This window comes from Pseudorca crassidens, chromosome 17 (assembly GCF_039906515.1).
Source record: "Pseudorca crassidens isolate mPseCra1 chromosome 17, mPseCra1.hap1, whole genome shotgun sequence".
Taxonomy (NCBI): Eukaryota; Metazoa; Chordata; class Mammalia; order Artiodactyla; family Delphinidae; genus Pseudorca; species Pseudorca crassidens.
The window spans coordinates 46,356,423-46,373,195 of NC_090312.1; the positions used below are offsets into that span (position 1 = coordinate 46,356,423).

The following is a 16,773-nucleotide window of genomic DNA, read 5'->3' on the forward strand; positions in this document are numbered from 1 at the left end:
GAGCTTTTCTTTTACCCTGAAGGAAGAACACAGTGTCACTGGCTAATCACCACATTTAAATATATATATATATTTATATTTATATTTATGTATATAGATAGATTCACATGAGTTCTTTCTAAGTTATTGATTTCCATAGATCCATGTATCCCAGTGGGTTCATTTTTATGTCTATTTTTTTTATGTTGTTGCCTACACTGGCCTTTGATATTCAAAAGAACAGATCCTGCTGAGCCATTTTTACCACCACATAATGTAGTTGATTTTTCTTTTAGAAAAAGGAAAGCACCAAGAAACAATTCTAAACTTACTTCTGGGGCAGTGGCAGGAGCCAGGGAAATCATAGCCATGAACACAGCAAGGGATAAATTATTAATCAAAAAGAAGTAGAAGAGCAAGGTAGCTGGTATCTCCTTCCCTAGGGACTAACCTGAGTGGACACTATGTTCATGGCATAGGAGTGAAGAGTACAAACTCTGGAGCCCGCTGATTTTGGTCAAATTACTTAACATCTCTGGTCTCACTTTTCTTATTTTTAAATGGGCATAATAATATCACAAGCCTCACTGTGAGGATTGTGTATATATACACATATGCATACATACATATGTGTATATATACACACACAAACATACATGTACTATGTATGTAGTATTTTTATTTTTTTATTTTTATTTTTATTTATTTATTTATTTTGCGGTATGCGGGCCTCTCACTGCTGTGGCCTCCCCGTTGCGGAGCACAGGCTCCGGACGCGCAGGCTCAGCGGCCATGGCTCATAGGCCCAGCCGCTCCGCGGCATGTGGGATCTTCCCAGACCGGGGCACGAACCCGGGTCCCCTGCATCGGCAGGCGGACTCTCAACCACTTCCACCAGGGAAGCCCCCTAGTATTTTTAATATGTCTGTGTATACACACACACATCTCTATCTAACAGCAGGATAAACATTATGTAAGTTCTGCTGCTTTTATTGTTGCTGTTATATATGTTATTATGCAAAGGCAAGAAGGAGTAAGTTGTGGTGTGAGCCCCTGCACAAACATCCTGGTATCCTTGTGTATCCTTATGGCAGCTTGCTCAAAATATTTTCACAGACATTTGCTGAAGTAATAGTTTTTAATATTTCCTGATAGAAGAATGTGATTGAATTTAAGACTATAAAGCCTTGTTTTAGCTTTGAATGTTAGGAAGATAAGACCTAAATTATAAGGGGGTAGTACTTTACATTAGAATTCACTTCTCCACCTGCCGTCTTCAGTGAAGCTCCTCTCAAAGCCCACCAAATAAATTATGATGCAAAAAGAAGCAGTAGCATTGCCACAAAGAAGTGGCTACTAAAAATGAGTCCTTTTACAATAAAATATTATAAATATGTAAACAAAGTTTATGTTTATATTTTAATTTGCAAAGTAGTTAACATCTTTCCATTCTAGGTTGCTCCTAAAAGAATTTAAGGCAGCTATCACAACAAAGTCCCATAAAAGGATATTTTGGGCTTAATACTGTTTTCTAAATGAAAAATGGAAAGAACAATCTATGGTTTAATTTTCTTTAAACATCTTTATTGGAGTATAATTGCTTTTAAATGGTGTGTTAGTTTCTGCTGTATAACAAAGTGAATCAGCTATACATAAACATATATCCCATGTTTAATTTTTTATATTCCACATACAAGTGATAATATTTAGTATTTGTCTTTCTCTTTCTGACTTATTTCACTCCAGGTCCATCCATGTTGTTGCAAATGGCAATATTTCATTCTTTTTTACGGCTGAGTCATACTCCATTGTATACATACATATGTGTGTGTATGTGTATATATATATATATATATATATATATATATATATATATATATATCACATCTTCTTTATCCATTCATCTGTTGATGGACACTTAGTTTGCTTCCATATCTTGGCTATTGTAAATAATGCTTCTATGAATGCTTCTAATAATGCTTCTATGAATGCTTCTATGAATATTGAATTATGGTTTTCTCAGGGTATATGCCCAGTAGTGGGATTGCTGGGTCGTATGGTAGTTCTATTTTTAGTTTGTTAAAGAACCTCCATACTGTTTTCCATAGTGGCTTTATCAATTTACATTCCCACCAACAGTACAAGAAGGTTCCCTCTTCTCCACACCCTCTCCAGCATTGATTGTTTGTAGATTTTTGATGATGGACATTCTGACTGGTGTGAGGTGATACCCCATTGTGGTTTTTATTTGCATTTATCCAATGATTAGTGATGTTGAGCATCCTTTCATGTGTTTGTTGGCAATCTGTATATCTTTTTTGGAGAAATGTCTATCCATCTGTTTGTCTCATCTTCAATTACTTTCGTCAGTTTTTGAAGTACAGGTCTTGTACCTCCTTAGTTAGATTTATTCCTAGGCATTTTACTCTTTTTGATGGAACCATAAAGGGAATTGTTTTCATAATTTCTATTCTGATACTATGTTTTTAGTGTATAGCAATGCAACAGATTTCTGTATATTCGTTTTGTAACCTGAAACCTTACCAAATTCATTGTTGAGTTCTGGTAGCTTTTTGGTGGTGTCTTTAGGATTTCTTATGTATAGTGTCATATCATCTTCAAATATTGACAGTTTTACTTCTTCCTTTTCAGTATGCATTCCTTTTATTTCTTTTTTTAGTCTGATTTCTGTGACTAGGACTTCCAATACTACGTTAAAGAGAAGTCGTGAGAGTGGGCATCCTTGTCTTGCTCCTGATCTTAGAGGAAATGCTTTCAGCTTCTCCCCATTGAGTATGATGTAGGTTGTAATATATGGCCTTTGTTTTGAGTATGATGTGGGTTGTCATATATGGCCTTTGTTTTGTTGAGAAATGTTCCCTCTATACCCACTTTCTGGAGAGTTTTTATCATAAATGGATGTTGAATTTTGTCAAAAACTTTTCTGCAGTTATTGAGATGATTATATGAATTTTATTCTTTAGTTTCTTAATATAATGTATGACATAGATTGTTTTGCAGATATTGAAGCATCCTTGCATCCTTGGGATAAATATATTACTTGATCATGGCTCATGATTCCTTTCATGTATTGCTCAATTTGTTTGCTAACATTTTATTGAGGATTTTTACATTTATGTTCATATTGGCCTGAAGTTTTCTTTTTGTGTGTGATATCTTTTCAGGTTTTGGTATCAGGGTGATGTTGGCCTCACAGAATGAGTTGGAAAGTGTCCCTTCCTCTGCAATTTTTTGGAATATCTTGAGAAGAATAGGTGGTAACTCTTTTCTAAATATTTGGTAGAATTCATCTGTGAGGATAACTGCTCCTGGACTTTTGTTTCTTGGGGGCAGTTTTATTACTGTCTCAATTTCATTCCTGGTATTTGGTCTGTTCATATTTTCTGTTTCTTCTGAATATGTTCATTTCTTCTACATTGTCCATTTTATTGGCATATAATTGTTCATGGTAACCTCTTATGATCCTTTGTATTTCTCTGGTGTTGGTTATAACTTCTGTTTTATTTCTGATTTTAATGATTTGGGTCCTCTCTCTTTTCCTTGATGAGTCTTGGTAAAGGTTTATCAATTTTGTTTATCTTTTCAAAGAACCTGCTCTTGCTTTCATTGGTCTTTTGTTTTTGGTGTTTTGTTTTTTTTTTTTTTTACTGTTTTTAAGTCTCAGTTTTATTTATTTCCTCTCTGATCTTTATGATTTCTTTCCTTCTAATAAATTCAGGTTTTGTCTTTTCTTCCTTTCCTAGTCCTTTAGGTGTAAGGTAAGGTTATTTATGTGAGATTTTTCTTGTTCCCTCAGGTAAGCTTGTATTGCTATAAACTTCCTCTTAGAACTGCTGCTGCTGCATCCCATAGATTTTTGATCATTGTGTTTCCATTTTAATTTGTCTCCATTTATTTTTTGATTTCTTCTTTGATTTTTCCAGCAACCCATTGTTTTTTTATAGGCATATTCTTTAGCCTCTATGTGTTTGTGTTTATTTGCACTTTTTTTTCTTGATTTCTAGTCTCATAGCATTGTGGTTGAAAAGTTGCTTAATATTATTTCAGTCTTCCTAAATTTACTGAGACTTATTTTGTGGCCTAGCATGTGATCTATCCTGGAGAATGTTCCATGTGCCCTTGAAAAGAATGTGTAATCTGCTGCTTTTGGATGGAATGTCCCATATATACATCTGTTAAATCCATCTTGTCTAAGGTGTTGTTTAAGGTCAGTGTTTCCTTATTGATTTTCTGTTTGGATAATCTGTCCATTGATGTAAATAGGGTGTTTAAGTCATCCCTTAGTATTATTGTGTTATCATCAATTTCTCCCTTTATGTCTGTTAATATTTGCTTTACATATTTAGGTGTCCTACGTTGGGTTTATATATATTTACTTTTGTTATATCTTCTTCTGGGATTGATCCCTTGATCATTATGTAATGTCCTTTTTCTCTTTTTACAGTCTTTGTTTTGAAGCATACTTTGTCTAATATAAGTATTGCTACCCTAGGTTTTTTTGCATTTTCTTTTGCATGGAATATCTTTTTTCCATCCCCTCATTTTCAGTCTGTCTGTGTCTTTAGATCTAAAGTGAGTCTCTTATAGGCAGCATACCTATGGATCTTGTTTTGGTTTCCAAGCAGCCATTCTATGCCTTTTGATTGGAGCACTTAGTTATTGACATTTAAAGAGATTATCAATCGGTGTGTACTTATTGCCATTTTGTCAATTGTTTTGGGATTTTTAAAGTTCTTTTTTGTTCCTTACTTCTTTTTTTTGCTCCCTTCCCTTATGATTTGATGACTTCCCTTGTGATTTGATCTTCAATGTTATGTTTGTATTCCTTTCTCTTTTTTTGTGTGTACATCTATTATAGATTTTTGGCTTGTGGTTACCATGAGTTTTATATATATATATATATATATATATATATATATATATATATATATATATATATATACACTGATATATTGATATATATATATATATATAGGTGACTTTAAATAGTCATGGATATATATATATATATATATATATATATATCCGTGACTTTAAATAGTCATATATATATATCCGTGACTATTAAAAGTTGTTAATCTTTTAAGTTCAAACCCATTTTAACAACTCTGCATTTTTACACCCATGCCCGCATTTAATGTTTTTGACATCATATTTTACATTTTTGTATTTTATATCCCCTAACTATTGTGGATATAGATAATTTTACTACTTTTATCAATTAACCTTCCTACTAGCTTTATATGTGGTTGATTTATTATCTTACTACATATTTCCCTTTACTAATGAGATTTCTCCTTTCATAATTTTCATATTTCTAGTTGTGGCTTTTTCTTTTCTGCTTAGAAAAGTCCCTTTAACATTTCTTGTGAAGCTGGCTTGGTGGTGATGCTGTCTTTTAGCTTTTTCTTGTTGTAAAACTTTTGATCTCTTCTTCAAATCTGAATGAAAGCTTTGCTGTATAGAGTATTCTTGTTTACAGGTCTTCCCCTTTCATCACTTTAAATGTATCATGTCACTTTTCCTGGCCAGAAGAGTTTCTGCTGATAAGTAAGCTGATAGCCTATGGGAGTTCCCTTATATGTAATTTGTTGCTTTTCCCTTACTGCTTTTAATATTGTCTCTTCATCTTTAATTTTTGCCATTTTATTATAATGCTTCTCAGTGTGTCACTTTGGGTTGAACCTGTTTGGAACTTTCAGTCATTCCTGGACCTGAATTACTGTTTCCTTTCCCAAATTAGGGAAGGTGTCAGTACTGTGTTCAACTATGTTCTCTGCCTCTTTCTCTTTCTCTCTCTCTATTGTCTTCTGGGACCCCTATAATGCAAATATTAGTACACTTGATGTAGTCCCAGTGGTCTCATAAATAGTTCTATTTCTTTTTTTTCCTTTCTTCCATTCAGCTTGAGTGATTTCACTACTCTGTCTTCCAGCTTGCTGATTTGTTCCTCTGTAGTATCCAATTTATTGTTGATTCCTTCTAGTGCATTTTTAATTCTTTCTAGTGCATTTTTAATTTCAGTTTTGTATACTTCATCTCTGTTTGGTTCTTCTTTACATTTTCTATCTCTTTGTAAAAACTTCTGACATTTCTATCTCTTCGTAAAAACTTCTGACTTCTGACATTTCCCTCTGTTTTGTTTATCCAAACTCTTCTCTCAGGTTCTTTGAACATCTCTATGATAATTAACTTGAACTCTTTATCAGATACATCACTAACCTCCACTTCACTTAGTTCTTCTTCTGGAGTTTTATCTTGGTCCTTCATTTGGGACTAATTCCTCTATCACCTCATTTTGCCCAATTTGTTGTTTTTATTTCTAAGTATTTGGGAGGTTTGTTACATTTCTTGACTTTGAAGAGGTGTCCTTTTGTAGGAGATGTCCTATGTGTACCTGTGGTGCACTCCTCTATGGTCACCAGAGGTACATGCTTTAGGAGTGCCCCCTTTTTGTGTTGTGCGGGTCCTTCCATTTTGGCTGACTGACTACTGTGGCTGATCTAGTTGGTGTGGCTAGCCCCTGTCTGGTTGATTGCCAGGCCTTGCCTTGGGCAGAGGATGCCAACTACTTGTGGGCAAGGGCTGGTCATGACATGGCTGACCACAGTGTCCTGGGATTCCTGGGGCTAGTGCTGGACCAGTGGCAGGTGGATCTTGGTGCTGGGGTGGGTGGCTGTAGGGCCACAGGTGCCAGATCTAGTCTTGCCCTACTCGTGTATGAGGCAAGTTCCAGACATGGCTTGCTGCAGGGTCCAGGATGTCCCAAAGCTGGTGTCAGCCTGCTCGTGAGTGGGGCTGGATCCCAGGGCAGCTGGCTGAGGGGTTCAAGGTGTCTCAGAGCTGAGGCCTAAAGGGTTGGAGTCAGCTTACTAGTGGGCTGCAATGAGGCCTTGAGCATACCAATCCTAATTCCAGCTCACTGGTGGGCAGACTCGGGTTCCAGGGTCTCTGAATTCTGGGTCCTGAGGGTACCAGAGTTGATGTGTAGGCTTGTTGGTGGGTGGGTCTAAGTCCCAGGGGATCCTGGGGCTGGTGCCTGCTCAATGGTGGGTGAGGCTAGTCCTAGGGCTAGTGCCAGCCCATTGGTCAGTAGAACTATGTCTCAGGGTCTCTGGCTGCAGACCCCTGGTGGGGGGGTTTTCCCAGATTTGGTGTCAACCCACTGTGGATGAGGTTGGGTCCCAATGGCAGACTGTGGGGCCCTGTGATTTCTTGAGGCTAGTGCCAGTGCTTTGGTGGGTGAGGCCAGGTCCTGAGCCCTCTGGTGAGTAGGATTGGGTCCTGGAGCCACTGTAGACTCAGGGATTCTTAAGTCAACCAGCTTGCTGGTGGGTGAGCCTGTGTCCCCACCTGACTAGCTGCTTGTCTTGAGGCATCTTAATTCTAGTGCTCACAAGCTGGTGGGCAGGGACAGGTCTCAGCACTAATTAGCTAGAAGAAGGATTCCAAAGTGGTGCCTGCCATCATTAGTGTCCTTGTGGTAGAATGAGCTCCCCAAAATAGCTGCCACCAGTGTCTGTGTCCCCAGGATGAGTTACAGTTGCTTCCTGCCTCTCCAGGAAGTTCTCCAAGATCAGCAGGTAGGTCTGACTCATTCTCTTTTCAAGTCACTACTTCTTACCTGTATCCCAGAGCATGTGAGAATTTTTGTGCACATTTTAAGAGTGGAGTCTCTATATCCTACAGACTTCTGGCTCTCCCCAAGGTGAACCCTCCTGGCCTTCAAAGTCAAATGTCTGGGGGTTTGATTTCCTGGTGCAGAACCCCAAGCTGTAGACCCTGATGTGGGGCTTGAACCCCTTGCTCACTTGTGGAGAAGCTCTGTGATTGTAATTATCATTTCATTTGTGGGTCACCCTCTTAGGTATATGGATCTTGACCATACCACTTCTCTGCCCCTCCTACCCATCTTGTTGTGATACCTTTTAATGTATCTAGTTGTGGAATATCTTTTCTGCCAGTCTTCTTGTCTTTCTCATCAATAGTTGCTCTGTAAATAGTTGTAATTCTGATGTGACCATGGGAGAAGGTGAGCTCAGTGTCTTCCTATTCCACCATCGTGGCCACTACTACAGTGGTTCTAAATGAGCTTCATGATTTTTCCTGTACTTTTGATACTGACCAGGAGAAGATATTGCCCCAAGTAGTCCCTGATCCTAAGAAGCTACATGAGGAGTAGAGCTGAATCCAACCTACAAGCTGGAGCCACATCCAGCTGAGATCACTCAAATCACAGTCAAACATAGACCCATGAGAGAAAAGAACCAAATATTTCCAGTTGTAATCACTGAGATTTTGAGGTTGTTTCACTGTAAAAAATGACTAATGATCCATTACCCCTAGACAAATAGCTTTACTTTCTGGGGAGATGGAGATACTAACATCTATCTTATAAGGTGTTAGGATAAAATAAGACAGTGTTCAAGAAAGCACTTTGAAATCTTTCAAGTATAATCTGTGTAAATACAGACTATATCTATACATTGATTTTCTGAAATGGTAGATATTTAAATATTCATTTATGTTAAAATGACATGTTCAAGTGATATGTGCAGGTACATACAGATACATATATACATACATATGCATATATATTCATACTTTATAAAAATTACTCTACTTAACAACATAAATTTTCATATTTCAAAGTATTTTAAAGTAATTAATATAAATTACATGGTTAAAATATGATGACCTAATGAATATTATTGAGGTCTCAATCATATACTACATTATGCACTTCAAAAGCCACTATAATTTTAGTCCTGTTATGAAAGGAAACAATAAACTTTTTCTAAAATGAATTTAGAGTATGCTTAACCAGGCTTGGGGATCTGGGATTAGGGTGCAGACTAAAGGGCACCTCCTTTGCTTGGAGATGATGATGATTTCTATAGGTCTTAAGTCTTTCACATATTAGGTGATTGAGTCACTTTCTTCCCTACCCAACATGTCTCTGTGTACTGCCCAAGTACAACTGCTAGGATTCTGACAGAACTGATGATTAGGATCACCACCCTAGTTCTTAATATCTTAGACCTTTACCACTTTGGTTTCAGACAAACCTGTTCGGTGTAAGAAAAGCATTCCATTATTATTGTTTTAGCTGCCTTTTGGTCCTTTTTAAATAAGTCAATATGAAGATACAATTGAGTCAACTTCAAGAAAAATGACAAAGTTTCATTACCTGCACCATAGACATTAAACTGAGGGCTGTTGGGGGAGAAGATTTTGTGTCTCTGGACTCGACGACTTGATCGTTTTCCAGGCCATTGAATCGACAGGACTTCTGGTTTGGTTGGCCCTTGTCTTGAACAACAAAGACAATATTTAACCTCAGTGTCAGGGCTTCAGTCTTTTACCTCAAGGAACACATCTTCAAAGATCAGACACAAATATTTTCTAGTGTAGTGAAATGAAAATTTATGAGAACTATGGCTTGGCAACATGGTCTAGAGATACCTGGTAATGTGGCATTATAAGTGAAACTAAGGAAAAGAGGGGGGAACATGGCAGAGTAGAAGGACCTTGAGCTCACCTCCTCTCACTAAACTCAATATTTTGTAATAACCTATAAAGGAAAAGAATCTGAGAAAGAAAAAAATATATATATATATAACCGAATCATTTTGCTGTACACCTGAAACCAACACAACATTGTAAATCAACTATACTTCAATAAATTATTTTTAAAGTTATTAAGCAGAAAAAAAAAGAAAATACATTGGGCTTTTTTTATTCTTGTAATTTAAAAGTTTGAGTAAAAAATCATACCTTGATTTGTAATTTAAGAAAAACTAGTTTCTTTTATTGCCCAAATTATCAATGGAAAGAATGCTTATTTGTACACTTCCATAGTATTTTGTTTAGTTTGAGAACACCTATGGAGTTTGTTTTTCCTTTTATTCAGTTTTTAACTTAACTGTTTAAATCAAAGCTAAATATCCATATAGTTAAAAAGTCAAATAATTCTATAAACTTTTTTCTACAAACAGGTTCTCCCCTTCACCATATTGTGCCCTCATTCTCCTTATACAAAGGCAACACTTTTCAACAAGTGTTTATTTGTGTTTATCTATATATAACAATACTATCTCTTGGGGAGGTGTGACCAAGATGGTAAAGTAGGGAGACTCTGAGCTCACCTCCTCCCATGGGCACAACAAACTTACAACAATTTACAGAGCCACTATTGACAGCAACAATCTGAAGACTAAAAGAAAAGATTTTCCACCACTAAAGGAACCACGATGAGATGAGTGGGACAAATGGAGATGCAGTATAGTCAAGATCCACACCCCTAGGTAGGCAACCCACAAAGAGAAAGAAAACCACAATTGCAGAGGTTCTTGCCAAGAAGAAAGGGGCCCAACTACCACATTGAGCTCCCAACCCTGGGGTTCTTTACTGGAAAGATGAGCCCCCAGAACATCTGGCTTTGAAAGCCAGTGGTGCTTGCATACAGGAGACCTGGAGGGCTGTAGGCAACAGAGACTCCATTCTTAAAGGGTACAAACAAAATCTCACACAATCTGAGATCCACAGTGAAAGAGTAATTTAAAAGAATCCTGGGTCATACCCAAGCTCTCCAGCTGATCTTGGAGAGCTTCCCAGAGAGGCAGGAGGTAACTGCAACTCTCCCTAGGGACACAGAGAGTGGTAGCAACCTTTTTTAGGAACCTGCTCTACCACAAGGACACTGGTGCTGGCAAGCACCATTTTGGAATCCTCCCTCTCGCATATTAGTGCTGGGGGTTTACCTGTACTTTAGCAAATTGGCATCCATCCTGGGAACCACAAACCCAGCAGCCAGCCACAAGAGACCCAGCTCTTCCCACCATCTGCCCCAGGACCTGGTCTGTCCCAGTCCCAGGTACCTTGGACCACACAGCTATCTGCCCTGAAACCCAATGCTGCCCAACAGTGGACTGGCACCAGCCCTGGGACTCCCCAGACCATGCAGCTAGCCACACTGGGACCTGGCCCTGCCCATCAGCTACTACAAAGCTGGGCCTAGTAGCCAGCTGGGCCAGAGAAAAGCCCCACCTGCCAGTACACCCATAGTAATTGGTCCCACTATAACAGAAGGGCCCATGAAGCCCACATAGTGGGTATGCCTAGAGTATATAGCTCTGGTGAACAGAGGCAAGTGCTTTGCCAGGCCCAATATGATGTCTTCTATAGAAGTCCACTTCCTCAAGATCAGGAAACATAACTGACCTACCTAATACATAGAAATAAAACAAAGAATTTGGCAAAATGAGGTGACAGAGGAATATATTCCAAATGAAGGAACAAGATAAGACACCAGAAGAAGAACTAAGCAAAGTGGAGATAAGCAAACTACCCAATAAAGAGTTCAAGCTAATAATCATAAAGAGGCTCAACAAACTCAGGAGAAGAATGGATGCACACAGTGAGGAATTTCAGTTAGATAAAAAAACTAAACACAGCTGAAGAATACAATAACTTAAATAGAAATACACAGAGGGAATCAAGAGTAGAGTAGATGATACAGGAGGAAATGGATAAGTGCCTGGAAGACAGAGTAGTGGAAATCACCAAGGCTGAACAGAAAAAAGGAAAAATAATTTTAGAAAATGAAAATAGTTTAAGAGACCTCTGGGACACCATCAAGGTAACTAACATTACCATTACAGAGGGCCCAGAAGGAAAAGAGAAACAGAGGAAGAAAACTTACTTGAAGAAATAAAGGCTAAAAACTTCCATAATCTGAGAAAAAACAACAGACATCCAAGTCTAGTAAGAATAGAGGATCCCAAACAAAATGAGCTCAAAGAGATCCACACCAAGACAAACTGTAATTTAAATGGCAAAAGATTATAGATAAAAAGAGAATCTTAAAAGCAGCCAGAGAAAAGCAACTAATTATGCACAAGGGAACTCCCATAAGACTATCAGCTGACTTTTCAGCAGAAACTTTTCAGGCCACAAGCAAGTGGTAAGATACATTTAAAGTGATGAAAGAAAAAACTTACAATCAAGAAGACTCTACCCGGCAATGCTATTATTCATATTTGAAGGAGAGATAAAGAGTTTTACAGACAAGCAAAACCTAAGAGTTCAGCATCACTAATCTAGCTTTACAACAAATGTTAAAGGGACTTTTCTAAGTGAAAAAGGAAAGACCACAACTAGAAATATGAAAATTATGAAAAGAGAATCTCATTGGTAAAGGAAAATATGCAGTAAAGGTGGTAGATCAACCACTTATACAGCTAGTAATAAGGTTATAGGACAAAAGTAGTAAAATCATTTATAACCACAATAAGTAGTTAAGAGATTTACAAAAGAAAAGGATATAAAATATGAAGTCAAAAACATTAAATGTGGCAGGGGGAGTAAAAATGCGTTGTTGTTAGAATGTGTTTCAACTTAAGAGATCAGCACGTTTAAATAATCACAGATATATATAGGTTATTATATATAAATGCCATGGGAACTGCAAACCAAAAGTCTATAAAGAGATATACACACACAAAAAAGAAAGGAATCCAAACATAGCATTAAAATATTCATCAAATCAAAAGGGAAAATAGCGAAAGAGCTAAGTTACTAAAAAGAACTATACAAAACCCCCAAACAATTGACAAAATGGCAATAAGTACATATCTATCAATAATTACTTTAAATGTAAATGAACTAATCCTCTAATGAAAACACAGAGAGTGGCCTAATAGATTAAAAAAAAAAAAAAACAAGACCTGTATATGCTGTCTACAAGAGACACACTTCATATCTAAAGATACAGTTGCTGAAAGTGAAGGGATGGAAAAAGTATTCCATGCAAATGGAAATGAAAAGATAGTTGGGTTAGCAGTACTTACATCAGACAAAATAGACTTTAAACAAAGATTGTAAAAAAGAGACAAAGAAGAACATTACATAATGATAAAAATCAATTAAATAAAAAGATATAGCAAATGTAAATGTATACACACCCAACATAGGAGCAATTAAATACATACAGCAAATATTAACAAACATAAAGGGAGAAATTGACAGTAATACAATAATACTAGGGAACTTGTAAGAGCTGGTTCTTTGAAAAGATAAACAAAATTGATAAACCTTAATCCAGACTCATCAAGAAAAAAAGGAGGGCCCAAATCAATAAAACCAATAAAATCAGAAGAAAAAAAAAAGGGGGGAAGATACAACTAACATCACTGAAATACAAAGGACCATTAAGAGATTACTAGAACAAATACTTGCCAACAAATTGGGAAACCTAAAAGAAATGGACAAATTCCTAGAAACATACAATCTCCCAAGTATGAATCAGGAAAAAATAGAAAATATAAACAGACAAATTACCAGTAATAAAATTAAATCAGCAATCAAAAAAACTAAAAACCTCCCAAATAACAAAAGTCTAGGACCACATGGCTTCACAGGTGAATTCTAGCAAACACTTAAAGAAGAATCAACACCAATCCTTCTCAAACTATTTTAAAGATTGCAGAGGAAGTTAAGCTTCTGAACTCATTCTATGAAGCCAGCATCACCATGATACCAAAACCAGCCAAAGACACCTTGAAAAAAGAAAATTACAGGCCAATATCACTGATGAACATAGATGCAAAAATCCTTCACAATGTATTAGCAAACTAAATTCAACAAAAGACTCATACACCATGATCAAGTGGTATTTATCCCAGGTATGTAAGGATGATTCAATATCAAAACAATCTATGTGATACACTACATTAAGAAATTGAAGAATAAAATTCATATAATCATCTCATAGATGCAGAAAAGTCTTTTAACAAAATTCAACAACGATTTATGATAAAAACTCTCCAGAAAGTGGATATAAAGGGAATATTCCTCAACAAAGTAAGGCCATATATGACAACCCACAGCTAACATCATACTTAATGGTGAAAAGCTGAGAGTATTTCCTCTAAGATCAAGAGCAAGAAAAGGATGCCCACTCACAACTTCTATTCAATATAGTATTGGAAATCGTAGCCAAAGCAATCAGACAAAAAGGGAATCCAAATTGTAAAGAAAAAAGGAAAACTTTCACTGAAGATGACATGATACTATATATAGAAAATCCTAAAGATGCCACCAGAAAACCTACTAGAACTAATAAATGAACTTAGTAAATTTGCAGGATAAAAAAAATACTATACAGAAATCTATACACTAACAATGTTTCTATATACTAACAACAAACTATCAGAAAGTGAAATTTAGAAAACAAGCCCATTTATTACAATTGTATCAAAAAGATTAAAATTTCTAGGAATATATCTAACCAAAGAGGTAAAAGTACTACAGTCAGAAAAATGTACGATATTGATGAACTGAAGATAACACAAATGAAAAGATATACTGTGCTCAATGATTGGAAGAATTAATATTGTTACAATGAGCATACTACCCAAGGAAATATAAAGACTCAGTGCAATCTCTATCAAAATAAAAATGGTATTTTTCTCAGAGCTAAAATAAATAATTCTAAAATTTGTATTTAAACACAAAAGACCCTGAATAACCTAAACAATCTTGAGAAAGAAGAACAAAGTTGGAGGTGTCATACTCTCTGAATTCAAAATGTACTACAAAGCTATGGTAATCAAAACAATATTGTACTGGCACAAAAACAGACAGCTACATCATGGAGCAGAATAGAGAGGTAGAAATAAACTCACCCTTACATGATTAATTAACCTAGGATAAAGGAGACAAGAATATACAATGGCAGAAAAGACAGCTTCTTCAATAAATGTTGGGAAAACAGCTACATGCAAAAGAATCAAACTGGACTACTTTATAACACCATATACCAAAAAGAAAAATAAAGAAAAATCAAAATTGTTTAAGGACTTAAATGCAAGACCCAAAACTATAAAACTCCTAGAAGAAAACATAGGCAGTAAGTTCTTTGACATCATTCTTAGCAATATTTTTCATACCTGTATCCTCAGCAAGAGAAACAAAATGAAAAATAAATGAATGGGACTGCATCAAACTAAATAACTTGTGCAGTGAAGGGAACTATCAACAAAATGAAAATGCAGCCTACTGAATGGGAGAAGATATTTGAAAATGATATAACTAATAAGGGGTTAATATCCAAAATACACAACTAACTCGTACAACTCCTCAACATCAGAAAAACAAACAAGTCAATAAAAATGCGTGGAGGACCTGAACAGACATTTTTTGAAAGAAGACATAGCAATGGCCAGCAGACATATGAAAAGATGCTCAACATCACTAATCATCAGGGAAATGAAAATCAAAATCACAATGAGATATCACCTCCCACCCTTCAAAATGGCTGTTATCAAAAGGACAACAATAAACAACTGTTAGTAATGTTGTAGAGAAAAGGGGGGCCTCATGCACTGCTGGTGGGAATGCAAATTGGTACAGACACTATGGAACATATTATAGATGCTCCTCAAAAAATTAAAAATAGAACTACATATGATCTATCAATTCCACATCTGAATGTTTTTCCAAAGGAAAAAAAACTATAATTTGAAAAGTTGAAAAGAGGTACTTCCCTGGTGGCACAGTGGTTAAGAATCTGCCTGCCAATGCAGGGGACGTGGGTTTGAGCCCTGGTCCGGGAAGATCCCACAAGCCATGGAGCAACTAAGCCCATGAACCACAACTACTGAGCCTGCTCTCCAGAGCCTGTGAGCCATAACTACTGAGCCCATGAGCCACAACTACTGAAACCTGCATGCCTGGATCCCATGCTCCACAACAAGAGAAGCCCCTGCAATGAGAAGCCCGTGCACAACAATGAAGAGTAGCCCCCGCTCACCTCAATGAAGACACAACACAGCCAAAAATAAAATATAAATAAATTAATTAACTTTAAAAAATGTTGACAAGATATACACACCCCTGTGTTCATTGCAGTATTTTTTTTTTACAATAGCCATGATATGGAAGCAACCTAAGTGTCCATCAGTAGATGAATGGATATGTGTGTGTGTGTGTCTGTGTGTGTCTATTTACATATATGACATATGTATATATATACATACATATGTATATATATTTGTGTTTATATATATATATTCACACACACACAATGGAATATTCCTCAGTCATCAAAAAAGAATTATGCTAAGTGAAGTATGTCAGAGAAAGATAGACCATATGATTTCACTTATATATGCAATCTCAAAAACAAAATGAACAATCATAACAAAATAGAATCAGACTCTGTTACTGGGAACAAACTGGTGGTTGCCAGAGGGGAGGGGAGATGGGAAGAGTGAAATAGGTGAGGGAGATTAAGAAGTACTAATTTCCAGTTACAAAATAAATGAGTCACAGGGATGAAATGTACAGCATGGGGAATATATTCAATAATATTGTAATAACAATATGGTGACAGATGGTAACTAGACTTATTGTGGTGAACTTTTTGCTATCTCTTTCTTTTTCAGTTTTAGGCTTTAGGTATCAAATTCCCTATATGAAAAGCTCAGGCCAAAGATATATACATGGAAATGTAAGGAACTTCCAGGAAGGCTGTTTAAAAGGAAGAATTGAGCTGAGAGCCTGCCTATTCTTTCCTTATACTTCTTTCCTGGTTGGAATATGAACATGGTATCTGGAATTCCAACAACCAGCTTTGGCATGAGGTAAACTTGCAAATGTAAGTCATGTACGAAGATGTGAAAAAGAGAGGAAATCTATGATAAATCTGTAGAGCTGCCATACTTGCCTTAGACTGCCCACCACCAGGCTCTTTAGCAGGAAATAATAAGC

The 16,773-nt window shown here is 36.5% G+C and overlaps 1 protein-coding gene across 2 annotated transcripts in view; it reads right to left on the reverse strand.

Moving 5' to 3' along the window:
• NECAB1 (N-terminal EF-hand calcium binding protein 1) overlaps positions 1–16,773 on the reverse strand; it is a 267,113-nt gene that overhangs the window by 57,584 nt on the left and 192,756 nt on the right. For both annotated transcript variants that reach the window (XM_067711804.1, XM_067711803.1), the window contains exon 7: positions 9,191–9,312. In XM_067711804.1, the coding sequence (XP_067567905.1) occupies positions 9,191–9,312 (122 nt within the window). The remainder of the gene's footprint in view (positions 1–9,190; positions 9,313–16,773) is intronic.